Source organism: Oncorhynchus clarkii, chromosome 20 (assembly GCF_045791955.1).
Source record: "Oncorhynchus clarkii lewisi isolate Uvic-CL-2024 chromosome 20, UVic_Ocla_1.0, whole genome shotgun sequence".
Lineage (NCBI taxonomy): Eukaryota > Metazoa > Chordata > Actinopteri > Salmoniformes > Salmonidae > Oncorhynchus > Oncorhynchus clarkii.
Window position 1 is genome coordinate 25,496,111 of NC_092166.1, and position 27,010 is coordinate 25,523,120.

General features: G+C 44.8%; 1 protein-coding gene across 2 annotated transcripts in view; it reads right to left on the bottom strand.

Annotated features, from left to right (window-relative positions):
- Positions 1-3,169: 3,169 nt before the first annotated feature.
- Positions 3,170-27,010, bottom strand: part of LOC139376126 (apoptosis regulator Bcl-2-like) — a 53,522-nt gene continuing 29,681 nt past the window's right edge. Inside the window, exon 2 of one of the 2 annotated variants that reach the window (XM_071118337.1) lies at positions 3,170-5,415. In XM_071118337.1, coding sequence (XP_070974438.1) covers positions 5,281-5,415 — 135 coding nt within the window. In that variant the 3' untranslated portion in view covers positions 3,170-5,280. The remainder of the gene's footprint in view (positions 5,416-27,010) is intronic. The other variant, XM_071118338.1, reaches the window with a different exon arrangement.

Here is a 27,010-nt window from a genome sequence, read left to right on the forward strand (position 1 = left end):
ATCTGTAACGCTTCAGCGACACGGTTTGAATAGAGCCCTAAGCTTTTCCGAAACGCTAGACACACACATAAAACATTGTTGGAAATGATTGTTTACTCTGAAGAGATGTTGCGCTCTGTGCCAGCCGGTGCCAACCTCGCAAAGGGTGCTCAAATATCTCAGTTTACTGGGAATACAATGGACACTACTTCACTCCAACACAGTACAGAGTCCAACAGGGATTCTTCTTGCCTCCAACATGGTCGTCCTAAATGTGGAATCAACCATCAACGTGGCCTGTGGGGAGGGCCTCTTTGTCCCCTAGCTAAGAGCCCAGCAACAGTAGCAGCTGGAGGACACATGTTCTAGGAGAATTGGCGGTTTGGTTCAGTCCCCTTACAGCAGTGGCTTGGCTTGGGTGAGGCCATGAGTTCTGGTCAGACATACTGTACAGGCAAGAGGGGGAGAGAGAAACCAATAGAGATAGAGAGAAAGATAAAGAGTACTATAACGAGAGGCAGTCAGAGACATCCAAAATGCTGACACAGTGAGTGAGTGACGTGAGGCCAAACTGATCCATGCCTTTCTGGGAGAGTCCGTTCTTCCTGCAGATGAGACTGAGAGTGTCTAGCTTCTGGAGAGGGAGGCTCACTGTCCCTCTTATGTTTGTCCCCAAGCATTGTATGTTCCTAAAACTCCTTGTTCTCTTTCTCTGTCCCCACATTGACTTTCTCTCTTCTCTTGCGCCCTCTTTTTTATTTCTCACACGTTCTCTTTCTTTCTCTCTATTTACCTCTCTCCCTCTATCCCTCTCTGATCTCAACTAAGCCAGAAACCCAGCTAGGTGGGATAATATTTTTTCACTTTCTGTCAGTAACATCTGATTATTATTATTATCTGACCATGCGGGTCATCTATGAACATTTGAACATCTTGGCCATGTGTTGTTATCTCCACCTGGTTCAGCCAGAAGAGGACTGGCCACCACTCATAGCCTGGTTTCTCTCTAGGTTTCTTCCTAGGTTTCCTAGGCTAGGTTTTCCTAGCCACTGTGCTTCTACATCTGCATTGCTTGCTGTTTGGGGTTTTAGGCTGAGTTTCTGTAGAGCACTTTGTGACATCGGCTGATGTAAAAAGGGCTTTATAAATACATTTGATTGATTGATTGGATTGATAAAACAGGGGTTTGGGCTGCCAAAAGCTCTAGCTAACCTGCTTATCACTTATCACTTATCCTTCAATGCCTCCCTATATCCTCTACAATGCCTCCCTCTATCCTCTACAATGCCTCCCTCTATCCTCTCTACAATGCCTCCCTCAATCCTTTTTACAATGCCTCCCTCTATCCTCTCTACAATGCCTCCCTCTATCCTCTCTACAATGCCTCCCTCTATCCTCTCTACAACGCCTCCCTCTATCCTCTCTACAATGCCTCCCTCTATCCTCTCTTCAATGCCTCCCTCTATCCTCTCTTCAATGCCTCCCTCTATCCTCTCTACAATGCCTCCCTCAATCCTCTTTACAATGCCTCCCTCTATCCTCTCTACAATGCCTCCCTCTATCCTCTCTACAATGCCTCCCTCTATCCTCTCTACAATGCCTCCCTCTATCCTCTCTACAATGCCTCCCTCTATCCTCTCTACAATGCCTCCCTCTATCCTCTCTACAATGCCTCCCTCTATCCTCTCTACAATGCCTCCCTCTATCCTCTCTACAATGCCTCCCTCTATCCTCTCTACAATGCCTCCCTCTATCCTCTCTACAATGCCTCCCTCTATCCTCTCTACAATGCCTCCCTCTATCCTCTCTACAATGCCTCCCTCTATCCTCTCTACAATGCCTCCCTCTATCCTCTCTACAATGCCTCCCTCTATCCTCTCTACAATGCCTCCCTCTATCATCTCTTATTACATTTCATATGGGTCAAATGCAAAGAAAGAGGCTCCACTGCACAGTCCAACAGCTCTCTCTCAGATCTCTGCAGAGCAAGCTGCATCTGTGGCACCTAGATGGCGTTCTGATGAGACCTTGTATCTATACATGTATTTATAACGATGCTGTGTGTTCAGAGTTGAGTGATGCTCCTGGTATATTGCACTGTAGAAGCGGTGGGTGGACAGACACACCGTTCTGGTTAGTGGCGAACTCCTTCCATTATACATTCAGAGCTGCTCTTGTGTGGAGGAAGTCCTTTGAAGGTGGGTTGAAGGGGGCACACAGTTCAAAAAGAGCTCCTCGCCCTAACAACCGGTGTCGGGGCCATCACCTTGGTGCAAGCGGTTGAATCATCAATGTCCTTGCACTCCTATTAGTAAATCCTTCAAGGGAGGCCTCAGGTGCAATATCTGCTTTCTTTTGCCACACCGACACATGCTACACAAATCTACACGAGCACACAAAGGTTTCATGCTACAACTAGTACTGAAGCAGGCCGAACAAAAAGGACACATGCCAACCCGCCCCTCCTCTCCTCTCTTGTCAAGCCCTCAGTTGTCTCTCCAAACATTCTGTGATTACAGTTAAACGGCACGGCTTTCATTACATGTTTTCTTCTCTGTGGGCAGTGATTCTGTTTCATTACATGTTTTCTTCTCTGTGAGCAGTGACTGTTTCATGACATGTTTTCTTCTCTGTGGGCAGTGACTGTTTCATTACATGTTTTCTTCTCTGTGGGCAGTGACTCTGTTTCATTACATGTTTTCTTCTCTGTGGGCAGTGACTGTTTCATTACATGTTTTCTTCTCTGTGGGCAGTGACTCTGCTTCATTACATGTTTTCTTCTCTGTGGGCAGTGACTGTTTCATTACATGTTTTCTTCTCTGTGGGCAGTGACTCTGTTTCATTACATGTTTTCTTCTCTGTGGGCAGTGACTGTTTCATGACATGTTTTCTTCTCTGTGGGCAGTGATTCTGTTTCATGACATGTTTTCTTCTCTGTGGGCAGTGACTCTGTTTCATTACATGTTTTCTTCTCTGTGGGCAGTGACTCTGTTTCATTACATGTTTTCTTCTGTGTGGGCAGTGACTCTGTTTCATTACATGTTTTCTTCTCTGTGGGCAGTGACTGTTTCATTACATGTTTTCTTCTCTGTGGGCAGTGACTCTGTTTCATTACATGTTTTCTTCTCTGTGGGCAGTGACTGTTTCATGACATGTTTTCTTCTCTGTGGGCAGTGATTCTGTTTCATGACATGTTTTCTTCTCTGTGGGCAGTGACTCTGTTTCATTACATGTTTTCTTCTCTGTGGGCAGTGACTCTGTTTCATTACATGTTTTCTTCTGTGTGGGCAGTGACTCTTTCATTACATGTTTTCTTCTCTGTGGGCAGTGACTGTTTCATGACATGTTTTCTTCTCTGTGGGCAGTGACTCTGTTTCATGACATGTTTTCTTCTCTGTGGGCAGTGACTGTTTCATTACATGTTTTCTTCTGTGTGGGCAGTGACTCTGTTTCATGACATGTTTTCTTCTCTGTGGGCAGTGACTGTTTCATGACATGTTTTCTTCTGTCTGGGCAGTGACTCTGTTTCATTACATGTTTTCTTCTCTGTGGGCAGTGACTGTTTCATGACATGTTTTCTTCTCTGTGGGCAGTGACTGTTTCATTACATGTTTTCTTCTCTGTGGGCAGTGATTCTGTTTCATTACATGTTTTCTTCTCTGTGGGCAGTGACTGTTTCATTACATGTTTTCTTTTCTGTGGGCAGTGACTCTGCTTCATTACATGTTTTCTTCTCTGTGGGCAGTGACTGTTTCATTACATGTTTTCTTCTCTGTGGGCAGTGACTCTGTTTCATTACATGTTTTCTTCTCTGTGGGCAGTGACTGTTTCATGACATGTTTTCTTCTCTGTGGGCAGTGATTCTGTTTCATGACATGTTTTCTTCTCTGTGGGCAGTGACTCTGTTTCATTACATGTTTTCTTCTCTGTGGGCAGTGACTCTGTTTCATTACATGTTTTCTTCTGTGTGGGCAGTGACTCTTTCATTACATGTTTTCTTCTGTGTGGGCAGTGACTGTTTCATGACATGTTTTCTTCTCTGTGGGCAGTGACTGTTTCATGACATGTTTTCTTCTCTGTGGGCAGTGACTCTGTTTCATGACATGTTTTCTTCTCTGTGGGCAGTGACTGTTTCATTACATGTTTTCTTCTCTGTGGGCAGTGACTGTTTCATTACATGTTTTCTTCTCTGTGGGCAGTGACTGTTTCATTACATGTTTTCTTCTGTGTGGGCAGTGACTCTGTTTCATGACATGTTTTCTTCTCTGTGGGCAGTGACTGTTTCATGACATGTTTTCTTCTGTCTGGGCAGTGACTCTGTTTCATTACATGTTTTCTTCTCTGTGGGCAATGACTGTTTCATGACATGTTTTCTTCTGTGTGGGCAGTGACTGTTTCATTACATGTTTTCTTCTCTGTGGGCAGTGACTCTGTTTCATTACATGTTTTCTTCTGTGTGGGCAGTGACTGTTTCATGACATGTTTTCTTCTGTGTGGGCAGTGACTGTTTCATTACATGTTTTCTTCTCTGTGGGCAGTGACTCTGTTTCATTATATGTTTTCTTCTCTGTGGGCAGTGACTCTGTTTCATTATATGTTTTCTTCTCTGTGAGCAGTGACTGTTTCATGACATGTTTTCTTCTGTGTGGGCAGTGACTGTTTCATGACATGTTTTCTTCTCTGTGGGCAGTGACTGTTTCATGACATGTTTTCTTCTCTGTGGGCAGTGACTCTGTTTCATTACATGTTTTCTTCTCTGTGGGCAGTGACTGTTTCATGACATGTTTTCTTCTCTGTGGGCAGTGACTGTTTCATTACATGTTTTCTTCTCTGTGGGCAGTGACTGTTTCATTACATGTTTTCTTCTGTGTGGGCAGTGACTCTGTTTCATTACATGTTTTCTTCTCTGTGGGCAGTGACTGTTTCATGACATGTTTTCTTCTGTGTGGGCAGTGACTCTGTTTCATGACATGTTTTCTTCTCTGTGGGCAGTGACTGTTTCATGACATGTTTTCTTCTGTCTGGGCAGTGACTCTGTTTCATGACATGTTTTCTTCTGTCTGGGCAGTGACTCTGTTTCCTGCTGTTGTTTGATTTGGGCCTTTGTTTTATGAAGTGAGGGTTAAGAAAGAGGGAGTTTTTTAGAGAACAGGGAGAGAAAGAGAGAGAGAGAGAGAGGCTTTGAAGACATGCAGGTTGGGGTTTCGGGATCGTCTCGGAGGGGGCAGAGCTGCCTTTGAAAAGAGAAAGTAGCAAGAGGGAGGGAGGACAAAAAGAGAGGGAGAGAAAAGGAGAACTCCTTCACTTCTGTGTAAGGTATGCTCCGATTGTAAGGCTTGCGGCCCCCAGTGCAGCCAGGCCGAAGACGGTCTTGATGGACGGCCACGAACAGAACACCGAGTCCCTCTGTCTGTCATAGAGCTCAACAAAGGCCTCCTGAGAGAGAGAGACAGAGAGACAGAGTTAATACAAACAGTGTGTGTGTGTGTGTGTGTGTGTGTGTGTGTGTGTGTGTGTGTGTGTGTGTGTGTGTGTGTGTGTGTGTGTGTGTGTGTGTGTGTGTGTGTGTGTGTGTGTGTGTGTGTGTGTATTCTTGTGTTCAAAGCTAGCTGGGGGGTCTCCTTTGGAAGGGCCTGCATATCTCAAACCCCCTTGGATGCCATCCAACTCCAGTGTTATTACATGCAGGAAGCCAGATCCATTTCAAACCAGCTCCCCTCACACCCATAACACCCCTCATGCTCACCCCCGGCAAAACTCTGAGGGCCCCTCATAAACACAACACACATACACGAATGAACGCACACACACACACACACACACACACACACACACACACACACACACACACACACACACACACACACACGCACCCTAGAGTACTCATGGACACAACCCAAGACAAACACTCCACATGAAAACATACACTGTGTCCTATTGATGCCTTGATGCAAGCCACAGTATACTGTACATGGTCAGTCATTAATGGAAAACACTGCATAACAGCTGTGATGCTCCGTAGATGCTTCATGGTCCTACAACAGCCTGTTACTGGTGCAACTGCTTCTTCATAATCTCAATGAATACAGCCTGTTAAAATAAACGATCCCATATGTCCGTATCGTGTACAGTAGGATATTCACCCTGGCTTAATGTATTTATGGCCCATGTGCTGTATGAGGAAATCAAGACGTCCATTTAGAAGCCTTCCGGCCCTGATAGTGAGAACAGCTAGATGGGAAGTTAGAGTATAGAGATCCCCCTTGAAGACCCCATAAATGGTTGCTGATGATGAACCTGTATCAAACTGGTCAACCCAAGAAGGAGTGCACCATTGGATATAGGAGGGGTCTGAGGGTTGGGGGGTGCAGTACTCATGATATTGTAGTGGTTTCTTCAGAGCTGAAGGGGGGGCATGTTGTTTATGCCCCTGCCCTATATTAAGTCCCTAAACCTAGACCATTGTCGTTACAGCAGTAGCACTAACCCTAGACTGCTTTAACATTGATAATCATATAAACAATTCATTTGAGATACAGTGGATTATAGGTACAAAACGCACACCCATCACCTCAATAGTGGAGCACTACTGTAGCATGGCAGATAACCTGATTATGGGTGAATTCAATTGTTAACTTCAATTCAATTCTACATTATTAGTCCCCTGAGGGCCAAATTCTTTTCAGTCTGTCTTGATTCGATCAAGGCTCCATTTACCTACACACATGATGTTATTTACTATTTGTAGAGCAAGACAAATATATGTTTGTTTCAAAATTGCCCTTGATCAAATAGAAAGATAAACTGGGCCATCTTCTATGAATAGTGTCACACTGTTAGAGAGTGTAAGAGAATATTTCCAGCAAACCAAGCCTCACAGGATGACTAAAAAAGGCAGTCTATTTCAAATGGCTACGGAAGACAAAAGTATTTCCTGACTCCCTCTTCTCTCCCCCTTTCCTTTCCTGTCACATTCCTGAGGCCAGGGGCCATTGAGAGTCAGGATCAGATCAGCAGTTTCTTCACTTTAGGTGCTCTGTTATCAAAACACACAACCGTTCCTAGTCAGACACTATTCACTAAACCAACAGACATTTCTCCTATTGTTGCCATTGTTTGTTTATTTGTTGTTGCTGAAATTAGCACAAAATGAAAAAGGAGCTAATTGAAAAGGCCCCTACCCTCATTGATCAAATCAAATCAAAGTTTATTTGTCAAGTGCTCCGAACACAACAGGTGTAGTAGACCTTACAGGGAAATGCTTACTTACAGGCTCTAACCAACAGCGCAAATTTGAGGTTAAAAAAAAGGATATTAGGTGAACAAGAGATTAGGTGAACAATAGTAAAGAAATAAAAACAACAGTAAAAAAGATAGAGAAAAATAACAGTAGCGAGGCTATAACAGTAGCGAGACTATAACAGTAGCGAGGCTATATACAGTAGCGAGGCTATATACAGTAGCGAGACTATAACAGTAGCGAGGCTATATACAGTAGCGAGCCTATAACAGTAGCGAGGCTATAACAGTAGTGAGGCTATAACAGCAGCGAGACTATAACAGTAGCGAGACTATAACAGTAGCGAGGCTATAACAGTAGCGAGGCTATAACAGTAGCGAGGCTATAACAGTAGCGAGACTATAACAGTAGCGAGACTATAACAGTAGCGAGACTACAACAGTAGCGAGACTACAACAGTAGCGAGGCTATAACAGTAGCGAGACTATAACAGTAGCAAGACTATAACAGTAGCGAGACTATAACAGTAGCGAGACTATAACAGTAGCGAGACTATAACAGTAGCGAGACTATAACAGTAGCGAGGCTATAACAGTAGCGAGGCTACAACAGTAGCGAGGCTATAACGGTAGCGAGGCTATAACGGTAGCGAGGCTATAACGGTAGCGAGACTATAACGGTAGCGAGACTATAACGGTAGCGAGGCTATAACAGTAGCGAGACTACAACAGTAGCGAGACTACAACAGAAGCGAGGCTACAAAAGTTTATTTGTCAAGCGCTCCGAACACAACAGGTGTAGTAGACCTTACAGGGAAATGCTTACTTACAAGCTCTAACCAACAGCGCAAATTTGAGGTTAAAAAAAAGGATATTAGGTGAACAAGAGATTAGGTGAACAAGAGTAAAGAAATAAAAACAACAGTAAAAAAGATAGAGAAAAATAACAGTAGCGAGGCTATAACAGTAGCGAGACTATAACAGTAGCGAGGCTATATACAGTAGCGAGGCTATATACAGTAGCGAGACTATAACAGTAGCGAGGCTATAACAGCAGCGAGCCTATAACAGTAGCGAGGCTATAACAGTAGCGAGACTACAACAGTAGCGAGACTACAACAGTAGCGAGGCTACAACAGTAGCGAGACTATAACAGTAGCGAGACTACAACAGTAGCGAGGCTATAACAGTAGCGAGGCTATAACAGTAGCGAGGCTATAACAGTAGCGAGACTATAACAGTAGCGAGACTATAACAGTAGCGAGACTATAACAGTAGCGAGACTATAACAGTAGCGGGGCTATAACAGTAGCGAGACTATAACGGTAGCGAGACTATAACGGTAGCGAGGCTACAACAGTAGCGAGACTACAACAGCAGCGAGACTACAACAGTAGCGAGGCTACAACAGTAGCGAGGCTATAACAGTAGCCAGGCTATAACAGTAGCGAGGCTATAACAGTAGCGAGACTATAACAGTAGCGAGACTATAACAGTAGCGAGACTACAACAGTAGCGAGGCTATAACAGTAGCGAGGCTATAACAGTAGCGAGGCTACAACAGTAGCGAGACTACAACAGTAGCGAGGCTATAACAGTAGCGAGGCTATAATAGTAGCGAGACTATAACAGTAGCGAGGCTATAACAGTAGCGAGGCTATAACAGTAGCGAGGCTACAACAGTAGCGAGACTACAACAGTAGCGAGACTATAACAGTAGCGAGACTACAACAGTAGCGAGACTACAACAGTAGCGAGGCTACAACAGTAGCGAGGCTATAACAGTAGCGAGGCTATAACAGTAGCGAGGCTATAACAGTAGCGAGACTACAACGGTAGCGAGACTATAACGGTAGCGAGACTATAACAGTAGCGAGGCTATAACAGTAGCGAGGCTATAACAGTAGCGAGACTACATACAGGCACCGGTCAGTCGGGGTGATTGAGGTAACTCCCTCTGATTTAGCTCGTCTGGTAGGCTCATGTCACTGGGCAGCTCGTGGCTGTGCTTCCCTTGTAGTCTGTAATAGTTTGCAAGCCCTGCCACATAAGACAAACGTCGGAGTCGGTGTAGTACGATTCAATCTTAGCCCTGTATTGTCGCTGTGCCTGTTTGATGGTTTGTTGGAGGGCATAGCAGGATTTTTTATAAGCTTCTGGGTTAGAGTCCCGCACCTTGAAAGTGGCAGCTCTACCCTTTAGCTCAGTGCGAATGTTGCCTGTAATCCATGATTTCTGGTTGGGGTATGTAATGTCACTGTGGGGATGACATCCTCGGTGCACTTATTGATAAAGCCAGTGACTGATGTGGTATACTCCTCAGTGCCAGGGGAAGAATCCAGGAACATGTTCCAGTCTGTGCTAGCAAAACAGTCCTGTAGTTTAGCATCTGCTTCATCTGACCACTTTTTTATATACCGAGTTACTGGTGCTTCCTGCTTTAATTTTTGATTTTAAGCAGGAATCAGGAGGATAGAATTGTGGTCAGATTTACCAAATGGAGGGCGAGGGAGAGCTTTGTACGCGTCTATGTGTGTGGAGTACAGGTCATCTAGAATTGTTTCCCCTCTGGTTGCACATTTAACATGTTGATAGAAATTTGGTAGAACTGATTTAAGTTTCCGTGCATTAAAGTCTCTGGCCACTAGGAGCGCCACCTCTGGGTGAGCGGTTTCCTGTTTGCCTATTTCCTTATACAGATGACTGAGTGCAGTCTTAGTGCCAGCATCCGTCTGTGGTGGTAAATAAACAGACACAAAAAGTATGAAAACTCTCTTGGCAAATAGTGTAGTCTGCAGTTTATCATAAGATACTCTACTTCAGGCGAGCAAAACCTAGAGACTTCCTATGATTTCGTGCACCAGCTGTTGTTTACAAATATGCACAGAGCAGCGCCCGTAAAACTGCTGCCGTTTTATACCCTCCACCCACCAACACACACACCCTTCCATCCTTCTCAGCACAGGTGTGATTTAGTGTACGGGTGCCTCAGTCGCACCTCCTACTGTGAGGAATGTAGTACAGCTCCTCTGCTAAAAACATTGTCTGCCTGTTGCCCTTCTTTTCCCACCACAGGAAAAACGGTTTGCTGCGACAACACAGACTGGTTGCCACCGGTTGCCACTACTAGCCGTTGCATGATACCTTCCTGACCATGGCATGATAATATTATGGATAGCTAGACAAAATTGCAAAAAGGAAATGTGCATCTATAGCAGCAATACATGATATAACATATGGGGTTCCGAACAATGGATAATTCAAATGCAACAACTGACTAGACACTCCGTTTAGAAAACCCCAGAATGGTACTTTGTGTAATAACCTGAGACAGGGAGCACTAGGGGTTGATGGGTAATGGAGTTGATGGGTCAGTCAGGTGGACATCATGAGACTGTGGCGTGGTACATCATGCTCTAATTCTCTTGGTCAGCTCCCAGACACCAGTTAGTTTCTCACCATTACAGACATGTGACTACTGTTGAAAAAACAACAACTAGAGGTCAGTTTCTCTCTCTCTCTCTCTCTCTCTCTCTCTCTCTCTCTCTCTCTCTCTCTCTCTCTCTCTCTCTCTCTCTCTCTCTCTCTCTCTCTCTCTCTCTCTCTCTCTCTCTCTCTCTCTCTCTCCAAGGTCAGAGGAGACAGGGAAAGGGCCTTTAGCTTACACTCAGATAGTGAAATATCATTCTCCTATCCATGCAAGAACAAAAACATGACAAGTAGTTTGCCCTTCACCAAGACCATCTGCTAGCTTAAGGAGGTGAGGGACTGGGGAATCAGTCCAATGTTACATGCAGTCTTTCAGCGCTGAAGTTCACCTAGACTGCTTTGTTGATCAACACACACGGGTGCCAAGAATCAAACAAAAATCCGGCCCAACCTTCTATCAGGCCCAGTAAATCTTTTTTTGCTTTATATTTATGACAACATTCACAGTGTCACGTAACAAATCCCTTGGAGACCCACAGCAGCACACTCTGGGAAAAAGCAGAGAAACAAAATGAGGGGAAGAGAGGATCACTGGCTGCCACAGGCATGGGCGGCACCATGTAGCCACAGTGTCATGGTTACCCCGGTAGCATGCCACATCTCCTGATGCTACAATATAAGCTTGACGACCTGAGATTGACTTTTCCCACCAGCAGGGCTGTCTTTTCTTGACCTCTGATTTGCTTTTCTCATGATACAGAGCTTCAGCATTGTCTCTTAGAGAATGTCCCTCTAGACTGAATTTAACTCTCCCCAAGAGGGGAACAGGAAACTTCAAAATTCCACTCCAGTCCTGGGTATCCTGGGCTTCTCCTGTTCGTTATTGTGAATGGATAATTTGCCTACACTTGCCTTGTGTGTGGGAGATAAGGAATAGCCTTGTATGCTTGGCTGGCCTCTAGTCTCCACCCTCTCAGACAGACAGTTGATTAAAACACCACCAGGCAGCAAGGCCTTTGCCAAAACAGATAAATTATTAGGCAATCTCTGTTATCTCTGTTGTTTGGCTCACTGGCTAATTATGGCCAGCTTGGGAGTTCTCCTCTCCTCATTACGACCACAGAAAAGGAGGGATGAGAGAAGGCGGGATAAGGGGAGGAGGGATGAGAGGAGGAGGAGGAATGTGGGTTAAGGGTCAGACATTAATTAAAGTGCCTATGTATTGTGGCTTCAGAGCAGCAGCCGCTAAACCAAGCGTGTCCCAATGCTGTGGGTCTACACCACCACACCATAAACATACTGCTTAGTACACTGCAGACACACTCAGACACACTACACCTCTCAGCTCTTACAGTGTCTTCTCTATGGAGGATCTGGCTGTTTACCCCCAAAGCTAATTCATCTAAGACAAAACTCTTACTAAAAGAAGGGGGGCAGAGAGAAAAAAAAGAGTCAGAGTAGGGTAAGTGTAGAAATACAGAAAACAGAAGCCATAGCAAAGCCTATAGGGGAGAATCTCTCATTGAATAGTGTGCTACATTTGTTTATTGATCAAGCAGGAAATCCTGCCTGTATCTATCTAGTTCTGTTTACCTAAACAGACGCAGCCCTATACTATCCTGTCCAATCCAGACACAATAGGTGACAAGATGGCAACCTTGAGTCTGCGGCGACAAGGTCGCTCGGTGTGTGTAGCGTCTCTGGTGTCATCCATCAACCTGCTGCCTGCTGGGAAACAGATGACTGAGGACTTTTCAGACACACACTCATTACCCAGAAAATCCCCTAGCGTCAGCTGCACAGGCCCAGGAACAAGGGACAATGTCTGAGTCCTTGGATAGCTGTAACGGTTTTCGTCTTCTATCTCCTCTTCTGATGAAGAGGTAGAACAAGGATCGGACCAAAATGCAGCGTGTAGATTGCGATCCATGTTTTAATGAACAAACGTAAAACACGAATCAATGCAAACACTACAAAATAAAGAACGTGATGAACGTAACGAAAACCTAAAACAGCCTATCTGGTGAAAAACACATAGACAGGAACAATCACCCACAAACACACAGTGAAACCCAGGCTACCTAAATATGGTTCCCAATCAGAGACAATGACGAACACCTGCCTCTGACTGAGAACCATATCAGGCTGAACATAGAAATAGACAAACAAGACATGAAACATAGAATACCCACTCAGATCACACCCTGACCAATCAAAACATAGAAAATACAAAGTAAACTATGGTCAGGGCGTGACAGTACCCCCCCCCCAAGGTGCGGACTCCGGCCGCAAAACCTGAACCTATAGGGGAGGGTCTGGGTGGGCATCTGTCCGCGGTGGCGGCTCTGGCGCTGGACGTGGACCCCACTCCATGACAGTTTTAATCCCCCTCCTAAACGTCCCTAAATAGGTTACCCACCACAATGATAACATGGGACAGAGGGACAGCTCGGGACAGAGGTAACTCGGGACAGATAGGTAGCTCAGCACTGAGAGGAAGCTCAGCACTGAGAAGAAGCTCAGCACTGAGAAGAAGCCCAGGCAGGTAGTAGAAACTACCAGAACCTGGCTGGCTGGCGGTTTCAGCAGATCCTGGTCGACTAGCAGATCTGGGAGAATCTGGTCGACTGGCGGATCTGGGAGAATCTGGTCGACTGGCGGATCTGGGAGAATCTGGTCGACTGGCGGATCTGGGAGAATCTGGTCGACTGGCGGATCTGGGAGAATCTGGTCGACTGGCGGATCTGGGAGAATCTGGTCGACTGGCGGATCTAGGAGAATCTGGTCGACTGGCAGATCTAGGAGAATCTGGTCGACTGGCAGATCTGAGAGAGTCTGGACGACTGGCAGATCTGGAAGAGTCTGGACGACTGGCAGATCTGGAAGAGTCTGGTCGACTGGCAGATCTGGAAGAGTCTGGTCGACTGGCAGATCTGGAAGAGTCTGGACGACTGGCAGATCTGGAAGAGTCTGGACGACTGGCAGATCTGGAAGAGTCTGGACGACTGGCAGATCTGGAAGAGTCTGGACGACTGGCAGATCTGGAAGAGTCTGGACGACTGGCAGATCTGGAAGAGTCTGGTCGACTGGCAGCTCTGTCTGCTCCATGCTGACTGGCTGCTCCATGCTGACTGGCAGCTCTGGCTGCTCCATGCTGACTGGCTGCTCCATGCTGACTGGCAGCTCTGGCTGCTCCATGCTGACTGGCTGCTCTGGCTGCTCCATGCTGACTGGCTGCTCCATGCTGACTGGCTGCTCCATGCTGACTGGCTGCTCCATGCTGACTGGCGGCCCTGGCTGCTCCATGCTGACTGGCGGCCCTGGCTGCTCCATGCTGACTGGCGGCCCTGGCTGCTCCATGCTGACTGGCGGCCCTGGCTGCTCCATGCTAACTGGCAGCTCTGGCGGCTCCTTGCAGACTGGCAGCTCTGGCGGCTCCTTGCAGACTGGCAGCTTTGGCGGCATCCTGCAGACAGGCAGCTCTGGCGGCTCCTTGCAGACTGGCAGCTCCATGCAGACTGGCAGCTCTATGCAGACTGGCAGCTCCATGCAGACTGGCAGCTCCTTGCAGACTGGCAGCTCCTTGCAGACTGGCAGCTCCTTGCTAACTGGCAGCTCTAAGCTAACTGGCAGCTCTATGCTAACTGGCAGCTCTATGCTAACTGGCAGTTCTGAACAGGCGGGAGACTCCGGCAGCGCTGTAGAGGCGGAAAGCTCTGACAGCGCTAAACAGGCGGGAGACTCCGACAGCGCTGGAGAGGAGGAGGGCTCCGACAGCGCTGGAGAGGAGGAGGGCTCCGACAGCGCTGGAGAGGAGGAGGGCTCCGACAGCGCTGGAGAGGAGGAGGGCTCCGACAGCGCTGGACAGGCGAGGCGCACTGTAGGCCTGATGCGTGGTACTGGCACTGGTGGTACTGGGCCAAGGACACGCACAGGAAGCCTGGTGCGGGGAGCTGCTACCGGAGGGCTGGGGTGTGGAGGTGGTACTGGAAAAACCGGACCGTGCAGGCGCACTGGAGCTCTTGAGCACCGAGCCTGCCCAACCTTACCTGGTTGAATGCTCACGGTCGCCCTGCCAGTGCGGCGAGGTGGAATAGCCCGCACTGGGCTATGCAGGCGAACCGGAGACACCGAGCGCAAGGCTGGTGCCATGTAAGCCGGCCCAAGGAGACGCACTGGGGACCAGCTGCGTAGAGCCGGCTTCATGGCATTAGGCTCGACGCTCAATCTAGCCCGGCAGACACGCGGAGCTGGAATATACCGCACAGGGCTATGCACCCGCACTGGAGACACCGTGCGCACCACTGCATAACACGGTGCCTGTCCGGTCTCTCTAGCCCCCCGGTAAGCACAGGGAGTCTGCTCAGGTCTCCTACCTGGCATAGCCATACTCCCTGTTAGCCCCCCCCCAAGAAATTTTTGGGGCTGCCTCTCAGGCTTCCATCCGCGTCGCCGTGCTGCCTTCTCATACCAGCGCCTCTCTGCTTTCACCGCCTCCATTCTACGGTAACCCTCCTCGCACTGCTCCAGCGAATCCCAGGCGGGCTCCGGCACTCTCCCTGGGTCGACCGCCCACCTGTCGATCTCCTCCCAAGTAGTATACTCCATACTGTACTCCTCCTTGAGCTGTTCCTGTTGTTTCTTCTCCCGCTGCACCTTAGTGCGGCTACACTCCCCTGGTTTAGCCCAGGGTCCTCTCCCGTCGAGGATTTCCTCCCATGTCCAGAAATCCTTATTGCGCTTCTCCTCGCGCTGCTCCTGCCTGTTGACACGCTGCTTGGTCCGTTGGTGTTGGGTGATTCTGTAACGGTTTTCGTCTTCTATCTCCTCTTCTGATGAAGAGGTAGAACAAGGATCGGACCAAAATGCAGCGTGTAGATTGCGATCCATGTTTTAATGAACAAACGTAAAACACGAATCAATGCAAACACTACAAAATAAAGAACGTGATGAACGTAACGAAAACCTAAAACAGCCTATCTGGTGAAAAACACATAGACAGGAACAATCACCCACAAACACACAGTGAAACCCAGGCTACCTAAATATGGTTCCCAATCAGAGACAATGACGAACACCTGCCTCTGACTGAGAACCATATCAGGCTGAACATAGAAATAGACAAACAAGACATGAAACATAGAATACCCACTCAGATCACACCCTGACCAATCAAAACATAGAAAATACAAAGTAAACTATGGTCAGGGCGTGACAATAGCATCGATATTACACACAGAAGTAAATGATAGCCTGGTTATATAAAGTGACAAAAAAAAAGAGGTGACCTATCTGTCGATCAGTCAGAAATCCACATTAAGTTGGGGTGGAAATAACAAAATAACTAAGACCATTCTTTTGGCATAGCTACCAAGGCATAGAGAGAATATTTAATGGTAAGAAAATAACTACTGTACACTGCTACTGTAGAGATGCCTGCTGAGGACAATGACATACTGAAAAACATGTTTTGCATTATGACAATATCCTTCCAACGGGACATTAAAAACTGTAATATCTTATGTTTCACCAAGTCGTGCCTGAATGACGACATGAATAACAAAAAGCTGGTGGGTTTTAAGCTTTTTCGGCAGGATAAAACAGCAGCCTCTGCTAAGACAAGGGGTGGCGGTCTATGTATATTTGTGAACAACAGCTGGTGCATAAAATCGAAGGAAGTCTCGAGGTTTTGCTCGCCTGAGGTGGAGTATCTCATGATAAGCTGTAGACCACACTATTTACCAAGAGATTTTTCAACTGTATTTTTCGTAGCTGTCTACATACCAACACAAACTGATGCGGGCACTAAGACTGCACTCAATGAGCTGTATACCGCCATAAGCAAACAGGAAAATGCTCACCCAGAGGTGCCGCTCCTAGTGGCCGGGGACTTTATTGCAGGGAAACTCAAATCCGTTCGACCTAATCTCTACCAGCATGTTAAATGTGCAACCAGAGTGAAAAACACTCTAGATCACCTTTACTCCACACAAAGCTCTCCCTCGCCCTCCATTTGGCAAATCTGACCATATTTCTATCCTCCTGATTCCTGCTTACAAGCAAAAACTAAAGCAGGAAGCACAAGTGACTCGGTCAATAAGAAAGTGGTCTGATGAAGCAGATGCTAAGCTACAAGATTGTTTTTCTTTTCACACCTGGACAAAAGGAACACATATGTGAGAATGCTATTTATTGACTACAGCTCAGCGGTCAACACCATAGTGCCCTCAAAGCTCATCAATAAGCTAAGGTCCCTGGGACTAAACACCTCCCTCTGCAACTAGATCCTGGACTTCCTGACGGGCCGCCCCCAGGTGGTAAGGGTAGGTAACAACACATCCGCCACGCTGATCCTCAACACGGGGGCCTCTCAAGTGTGCGTGCTCAGTCCCCTCCTGTACTCCCTGTTCACTCATGATTGCATGGCCAGGCACGACTCCAACACCATCATTACGTTTGCAGATGACACAAAAGTGGTAGGCCTTATCACTGACAATGACGAGACAGCCAAAAGGGAGGAGGTCAGAGACCTGGCCGTGTGGTGCCAGGACAACAACCTCTCCCTCAACGTGATCAAGACAAAGGAGATGATTGTGGACTACAGGAAAATGAGGACCGAGTATGCCCCCATTCTCAAGATTGAGCAGGTTGTCCACATCACAAACTAACATGGTCCAAGCACACCAAGACAGTCGTGAAGAGGGCACGACAAAACCTATTCCCCTTCAGGAGACTGAAAAGATTTGGCATGGGTCCTCAGATCCCCCAAAAGGTTCTATAGGTGCACCATCGAGAGCATCCTGACTGGTTGCATCACTGCCTGGTATGGCAACTGCTCGGCCTCCGACCGCAAGGCACTACAGAGGGTAGTGCGTACGGCCCAGTACATCACTGGGGCCAAGCTTCCTGCCATGCAGGACATCTATACCAGGCGGTGTCAGAGGAAGGCCCTAAAAATGGTCAAAGACTCCAGCCACCCTAGTCATAGACTGTTCTCTCTGCTACCACATGGCAAGCAGTACCGGCGCGCCAAGTCAAGGCCCAAAAGGCTTCTAAACAGCTTCTACTCCCAAGCCATAAGAATCCTGAGCAACTAATCAAATGGCTACCCAGACTATTTGCACCCCCCACCCTATTTTACACTGCTGCTACTCTCTGTTTATTATCTATGCATAGTCACTTTAATAACTCTACCTACATGTACATATTACGTCAATTACCTTGACTAACCGGTGCCCCAACACATTGACGCTGTATCGGTACCCCCTGTATATAGCCTCACTATTTTTATTTTACTGCTGCTCTTTATTTATTTGTCACTTTTATTTATTTTATTTTTGGTTTTTTTTGGGGGGGGTTGGTATTTTTTCTTAAAACTGCACTATTGGTTAAGTGCTTGTACGTAAGCATTTCACTGTAAGGTCTACCTGTTGTATTCGACGATTTGACTATACACATGTAACTGCCAAAATAAAGGAAACACCAACATTAAGTGTCTTAACAGGATGTCGGGCCAACACGAGCCAGAACAGCTTCAACACCTTTGCATAGATTCTACAAGTGTTTGGAACTCTCTTGGAGGGATGCAACACAATTCTTCCATTAGAAGTTCTATCATTTGGTGTTTTGTTGATGGTGGTGGAAAACGCTGTCTCAGGCTCCGCTCTAGAATATCCCATAAGTGTTCATTTGGGTTTAGATCTGGTGACTGAGACAGCCATGGCATATGGTTTACGTAATTGTCATGCTCATCAAACCATTCAGTGACCACTTGTGCCCTGTGAATGGGAGCCTTGTCATTCTATGGGGGTTTATCCATGCTAGCCACAATAATGGCCAAAGTAATGGCCTGCCCAGCATTTTGATACATGACCCTAAACATGATTGAATGTTAATTGCTTAATTAACTCAGGAACCACAGCCTTCCTTCATGAACTGGCCTCTGTAAAATGGTATAGAATCAGCTTGATCCCCTCTGTCGAAGACGCTTGGACCTTCTTTTTGATATTTTCAGTGGTATTGTGAACAAACACGCCCCCATAAAGAAAATGAGAATTAAAAACAGGTTCAGCCCCTGGTTCGACCGTGATCTTGCAGAGTTACACTACCTCAAGAATTGCATTTGGCAAAAGGCTCGGCACACGCATACTCAGGCTGACTGGATCTCGTTCAGGCAAACGAGAAATATGTGCACTCAGGCTATCTGGAAGGCCAAAGTTAGTTACTTTAAGGAGCAGTTCTCTCTCTGTGGGTCTAACCTCAAGAAGTTCTGGAAAACGGTTAAAGACCTGGAGAATAAACCCTCCTCCTCACAGCTGCCCATGTCCCTTAAAGTTGATGATGTGGTTGTTACTGACAAGAAGCACATGGCTGAGCTCTTTAATCACCACTTCATTAAGTCAGGATTCCTATTTGACTCAGCCATGCCTCCTTGCCCGTCCAACATTTCCTCATCTCCCACCCCTTCTAATGCGACTATCCCCGAAGCTTCTCACTCTTTTCCCCTGCCCCGATACAAAGTTTCTCCCTGCAGGCAGTCACTGAGTTCTAGGTACTAGAGGAGATCTAGAAACTTGACCCAAAAAGCATCTGGGTCAGATGGTTTAGAGTCTTTCTTCTTTAAGGTTGCTGCACCTATCATCGCCAAGCCTATCTCTGACCTTTCAAACCTCCTCTCTGGGGAGGTTCCCATTGCTTGGAAGGCAGCCACGGTTTGTCCTTTATTTAAAGGGGCGGTAAAGCTGATCCTAACTGTTATAGGCCTATTTCTATTTGCCCTGTTTATCAAAAGTGTTGGAAAAACGTGTCAATGATCAACTGACTGGGTCCTTGGTGTCTATAGTATTCTCTCTGGTATGCAATCTGGTTTCCGCTCAAGTTTCCGCTCAAATAATGTGTTACTGCTACCTTAAAGGTCCTCAATGATGTCACCATTGCCCTTGATTCTAAGCAATGTTGTGCTGCTATTTTTATTGATACGGTAAACCATTCCATTCTTGTGGGCCGGTTAAGGAATATTGGTGTCCCTGAGGGGTCTTTGGCCTGGTTTGCTAACTACCTCTCTCAAAGAATGCAGTGTATAAAGTCAGAAATGCTATTGTCTCAGTCACTGCCTGTGTCACGAACTGGCCATAGAGAGGCTTTTTATTCTCTATTTTGGTTAGGCCAGGGTGTGACTAGGGTGGGCGTTCTATGTTATTCTTTCTATGTTTTTGTATTTCTTTGTTTTTGGCCGGGTATGGTTCTCAATCAGGGACAGCTGTCTGTCGTTGTCTCTGATTGAGAACCATACTTACAGTGGGGCAAAAAAGTATTTAGTCAGCCACCAATTGTGCAAGTTCTCCCACTTAAAAAGATGAGAGAGGCCTGTATTTTCATCATGGGTACACTTCAACTATGACAGACAAAATTAGGAGAAAAAATCCAGAAAATCACATTGTAGGATTTTTAATGAATTTATTTGCAAATTATGGTGGAAAATAAGTACTTTCTAGGAGGAAGATAACTCAAGAGAGACGCAACTTTAAAAAATGTTTACCAAGCAGTAGTCCCACTGTCCTTAATTGTGGGCTCATCTAGGATCCAAAATGTTTCTATTAGGAAAGCAGAGACCATCTGTTACCCGGGTGCCCGGATCCAGGACATTGACTGTATGATCCCGCTACTCATTAGTGAACACCCGACTGCTTCAGCTATCACAGTCCATGTAGGGTCAAATGATATTAAACTACAGGAATCTCAGCAACTTAAATGAATCACTGATTCATACTGTACTTAAATCAGGTAAACAATGCATTATTTCAGGTCCACTCCCGTCTCCACGCTCTACGGATAATAATTTCAGTCGTATACGCCAGCTGCACATCTGGCTTAAAGGTTATTGTTGTTCAATAGCATACAATATGTGGCCAATTTTACAGCTTAGCTTTTCTACATCGACCAAATGTATTTCTCCAGGATGGATTACATCTGAATAGGTTTGGTACAAGCGTTCTCTCCTCAAACCTGGCTCTCACTATAGCCTCATACAGGGCATGTGAGAATTGACCATGTATAGCCATGGGGGTTGATACTCGGAATTGGTTGATTCCCCATCAGACTATAATCACTGCTCCCCCCATAGCTTTAAATAGCTCTACAGGTGCTGCTAACATGGACCTTTCGATGGACTGTTATGTTATTGTTACACTACTATCAAGGTACCGTGTTGCCACTTCCTCGCACAGGCAGAGGGGTATTGTTAGAAGTAATCTTATCTCCATCCAACTCAGGCCTGTCAGTAGCTGCACAAGGAAGCGTAGCTCATCTAATATTACCTTGAATGCTCCATCTGATATGAGCTCTCGAAATAGTGGCCTTGGAATTATTCATTTGAATGCTTGATCCAAAAGCTAGATTTGATTGAAATACTGGTCTCACAATCACATGCTGACATAATGATTATATCTGAATCCTGGCTGTATGTCTCTGCTCCAAACTCAGATGTTCTGTTAGCTGGGTATAATGTCTACAGAGCAGGCAGAGTGGGTAGAGGTGGAGGTATTGCCATATATGTTAAATGCAACCTAGATGTCACTGTGTCCATTTCAACTTCTGTTCTGAAACAGTATGAATGTTTAGTTCTGAATGTGGTCTAGTTCTGAATGTGGTCCTTGGTCGTAATGCAATATTAACGCTAGCCGGAGTTTATCGTCCACCCTCAGCTCCGGGATCTGCTCTATGCAAATTGTTTGAGTTAATGTCTAATTATGCAAACTCTGAATTATTGATTATCGGAGATCTCAATCTGGACTGGCTGATGCCAGCATCGTTTAAATGAAAAGACATTTGGAACGAACTAAATCTTACTCAACTAATAACTATACCTACCCATCCTAATTCAAAAGACCCCCCAAAAATCTACATTAATAGACCTTATCTTAACAAATACACCTCACAAATATATAGCTAGTGGGTTATTTGCTAATGACATCAGTGACCACCGCCGTATTGCATGTATCAGAGATACTAGGCTAAAAAACCCTGACTCCCGTATAATTCTAAAGATAAACTATAAACACTTCTCAGAGCAAGCCTTTATCCATGACCTTTATTACTCAGAGCTTTTATCCGTAAACTGCATAATGGACCCAGTTTTAACGTTCTCTTTCTTTTCATCAATTTGTACCTTCATGGCTGATAAGCACTCCCCGTTAAAGTGACTTAGGGTAAAACATCAAACTAATCCTTGGTTCTCCTGTGGTTTGAAAATCCTTTTTCCGCAAAAGAATCAAGCATGGGCCTTGGCGAGGAAAACTGGTGAAACAGCTGATTGGCTGCTTTTTAGGCAATTGAGAAATAAATGGACCGGAGGAATAAAAAAGGCAACATCTAGGTATTTTCTTGATGCTCTGACAGAGTCTGCTGGTGATCCCGCTAAATTCTGGAAAACTGTCAACTCACTTAAACCAGGAAACTCCTCGACTTCCCTGCCGAAGCAAATTACATCGGAATCTGGGATCATCAGTGACCGAACTGAAATTTGTGATGTTTTTAATAAGCATTTTATTTCTGCTGGTTTTCTTTTTGAAAGAAAAAATGTCCAACATGATCCTGACCGTTCTATTGTTTCAGTCCCTCGACCTTCAGCTGATGTGGAAAACAGTAAGCCGCTTTTTTAATTTTCAAAAAGTCACAGAAGATGAGGTCTTATCTGCACTATCTGCTATAGATTCTAAGAAATCATTAGGCGCTGACAATCTGGATCCATATTTACTCAAGTGTGCGGCACCTATTATTGCTGGTGTAGTGACGCATATCTTTAATCAAACATTTGTCATAGGAAAGATTCCTAAATCTTAGAAAACAGCTTTTGTTTTAGCAATCCTCAAGGGAGGTGATGGTAGTGAGTTGGATAATTATCAGCCCATCTCTAAGCTCTCCTGTTTGGCTAAACTTCTAGAGTCATTGGTGAATAGGCAACTACAATATTTTTTAACTGTTAACAATAATCTTTCTAGTAATCAATCTGGCTTCAGACCTAAACACAGTACCACTACGGCCACTGTACGTGTTGTAAATTATATTACTAATGCCCTAGATAATAGAAAGTACTGTGCCACCTTGTTCATAGAATTATCTAAAGCTTTTGACACTGTAGACCATGCGATACTTTTGGGTAAGCTGTCGTCAATAGGACTGGAATTGGATGTCTGTCGTTGGTTTCATGACTATCTAAAGGATAGGAGTCAGGCTGTTAGAGTCGACGGCATCCAGTCGGAGCCATTGGAGTTGGTTAAAGGGGTCCCACAAGGTTCTATACTTGGTCCATTACTGTTCACTCTCTACATTAACAATATCGGTGATGAGATAAGGAAATGTCAAATTAATTTACGTATATGCTGATGACACTGTCATGTACTCTATTGCTTCAACAGCTGACCAAGCATTACCACTATTGGAGACAGATTTGAAGGTATTACAAGGGTATTTTATACAGCTGAAACTTGTTTTAAATGCAAAGAAACACATTTTATGATTTTTAATAGGTTCAAAAAGTTGGTTGAAAATACACTTGCACTTACGAGCTTAGATGGTTCTCGAATTAATCAGGTCTTTGCATATAAATGCATATACATACTTAGTGATATGGTTGGATGATGAACAGTCTTTTAAAATGCATATTGACGAACTTTGTAAACGGCTAAAAATCAAGCTTGGCTTCCTCTATAGAAACAGGACATGTTTGTCCTCTACAAATAGAAGACAAATTGTGCAAGCTACTTGTGTCTGTTATAGATTATGGAGATATTATTTACATGCATGCTACGGCATCAACACTTAAACCGCTGGATGCTACTTATCAATGCGCACTTAGGTTTATTACGGGTGCTAGCTACAGAACTCACCACTGTGTTTTATATCAAAATGCGTGTTGGACTTCGCTGTCCGTGAGACGAGAACAAACATGTGTTTGTCTATAAAGCACTTCTGAATAAACTGCCTTCTTATTTATCATCACTCATCAATATTAGAATTAGAATTCCTAAAACCAGGTCTCAAGCATGGATTACACTTGAGGCCCATGCGATGTCCACAGAGTTGGGTATGGCTGCCTTTTCCTGTTACGCTCCTTGCCTATGGAATAGTCTGCAGACTAACTTAAACTTCAGACTCCTGTCCCCCTGTTGCCCATTTTAAATATTTATTGGAGGATTTTTATTTTTGTATTGGTTGTAACTGTTTTGTGTAATGCAAGTTCTTGTGCTGTTAGTAGAATAACCTGTGTGTAAATATAATAGGTTGCTGTATTTTTTTGTGTTATCTGTGATCATTTTGTTTGTCTGGTTTAGTTTTTTAATCATTGTACCTAAACTGTATGTGTAAACATGTATACGCAGGGCCCAGCTGTAAAAGAGACCTTGGTCTCAGTCTGTGTTCATTGTTGAAATAAAGGTTTAAAAAAAATGTAAACTCTCTCCTGCCTCCAAAATAACCTGCAAATGGCCCTGCTGATTCTCATAAATATTCAAATATGTGTCAGCAGCATCGGTGTGTTTACAAAACAGTGAGCGCCCACGGCTCTTCTCCTTCTCTCCTGGAACATGTAACTTGATAGCCCAGTAAATCACCAGAGGCTGTCAATGACAGTTCTCATTTTGATCATCTCCATTAATAATGTTTTAACTCCATCAGCAGGCCAGGAGAAATCTATTTTCTACGCTTTATGCATGTGACATATTGTTTTACGGGAGTCAGGAGGGGAATAACTCTCGAGGCCTAAAGCACATTCTGGATTTATGTTGTTCATTGCTCAGAAAACAAGAGTGAAATCAGTTCCTATCAAGGTAGGTGGATGACAGACATAGCTGGCTCTTTCATTATCTTATCAAATCAAATGTATTTATAAAGCCCTTTTTACATCAGCAGATGTCACAAAGTGCTTGTACAGAAACCCAGATTAAAACCCCAAACAGCAAGCAATGCAGATGTAGAAGCACGGTGGCTAGGAAAAACTCCTTAGAAAGGCAGGAACCTAGGAAGAAACCTAGAGTGGAGCCAGGTTCTAAGTGGTGGCCAGTCCTCTTCTGGGTGTGCCAGGTGGAGATTATAAGAGTACATGGCCATTAAGGCCAGATTGTTCTTCAAGACGTTCAAACGTTCATAGATGACCAGCAGGGTCAAATAATAATCACAGTGGTTATAGACTAAAGGGTGCAACAGGTCAGCACTTCAGGAGTAAAATGTCAGTTGGCTTTTCATAGCTGAGCATTCAGAGGTCAAGACAGCAGGTGAGGTAGAGACAAAGAGAGAGACACCGTCACGAGTGACGTCTCAGTACTATGATGGGGTCTAAAACCAGACTGGAGCATTTTGTATCCATTATTTGTGTTTCATTTTTCGGGTCAAGGTTTTGGTTTATCAGGAGAGGCTTTATTACTGCCACTTTTAGTGAGTTTGGTACACATCCGGTGGATAGAGTGCCGTTTATTATGTTCAACATAGGAGGGTGAAGCACAGGAAGTAGCTCTTTAAGTAGTTTAGTTAGAATAGGGTCCAGTAGGCAGCTGGAAGGTTTAGAGGCATGACTATTTTCGTGAATGTGTTAAGAGTGTCTCTCTTGATCCTAGGTCCTGGCAGGTCTGTGCAGACTCGGGACAACTGAGTTTCGGAGAAATATGCAGATTCAAAAAAGAGTCCGTAATTTGCTTTCTAATGATCATGATTTTTTCATCGAAGAAGTTCATGAATTCATCACTGCTGAAAAGAAGGCCATCCTCTCTTGGGGAATACTGCTTTTTAGTTAGCTTTGCGACAGTATTAAAAATACATTTTGGATTGTTTTTATTATCCTCAATTAGGTTGGAAAAGTAGTCTTTAAAAGCTGGTTGGAAGACTTACAGTTCGGTGGAGAGTCATTTCCGTTCCAATTTTATGGAAGCTTGCTTCAAACCACAGGTATTTTCTGTATACCAGGGAGCAAATTTCTTGTGAGAATTTTTGTTTTGTTTTTAGAAGTGCTACTGCGTCTAGGGTGTTACGCAAGGTTACATTTAGATCTTTGGTTAGGTGGTTAATTGATTTTTGTACTGCAACATCCTTGGGTAGGTGGGAGTCTGGAAGGAATCTTTGGGTTGTCTGAGAATTTATAGCGTGGCTTTTGATAATTCTTGATTGGCGTCTGAGTAGATTATTTGTTGTAATTACAAACTTAATAAAATGGTGGTCCGATAGTCCAGGATTATGAGGAAAAACATTTATATCGACAATATTTATTCCACTGGAATTGTACAAAAAATTTTTTTCATTATTTCTACAGATAACCTTTATTACCCTTGACTGAACTCCAGTATAATGTTATTATAGTGGAACCTGTATTGTTATAGAATCCATTGTATGAGACATCTTTGAGCAGTGTGACCATGTGGGCCCAGGGGACTGAGTGTGGGTGGATGCAGATGGACAGCTTCTCCTCTCTGATTGGTTTGCTTCCAACCTTCTCCTGTCCAGGGTGGGTGGATTGACTTACAGGCGCTCTGCAGCACACCTTAGCCTACGCTCTGAGCTCAGAGAGCATATAATTTACAGGTACTGTGGGAGACCGTCTCTGAAAATACAGTACAAGTACAGATAAAAGACATGCGTGGGCAAGTCAGACCATACCTTTCTCTTATAGTCTGTCTGACCTTATAAAGATCTCTCTCAGTAGAGAGGCCAGCATCCCAAAGTCACACCTTCACTGTTGACGTTGAGACTGGTGTTTTGCGGGTACTATTTAATGAAGCTGTCAGTTGAGGACTTGTGAGGCATCTGTTTCTCAAACTAGACACTCTAATGTACATGTCCTTTTGCTCAGTTGTGCACCGGGGCCTCCCACTCCTCTTTCTATTCTGGTTAGGGACAGTTTGTGCTGTTCTGTGAAGGGAGTAGTACACAGCATTGTACAAGATCTTCAGTTTCTTGGCAATTTTTCGCATGGAATAGCCTTAATTTCTCAGAACAAGAATAGACTGACAAGTTTCAGAAGAAAATGCTTTGTTTCTGGACATTTTGAGCCTGTAATCGAACCCACAAAATGCTGATGCTCCAGGTACTCAACTAGTCTAAAGAAAGACAGTTTATTCCTTCTTTAATCAGGCCAACAGTTTTCAGCTGTGCTAACATAATTGCAAAAGGGTTTTCTAATGATCAATTAGCCTTTTAAAATGATAAACTTGGATTAGCTAACACAACATGCCATTGGAACACAGGAGTGATGGTTGCTGATAATGGGCCTCTGTAGATATTCCATAAAGAAATCTGCCGTTTCCAGCTACAATAGTCATTTACAACATTAGCAATGTCTACACTGTATTTCTGATCAATTTGATGTTATTTTAATGGA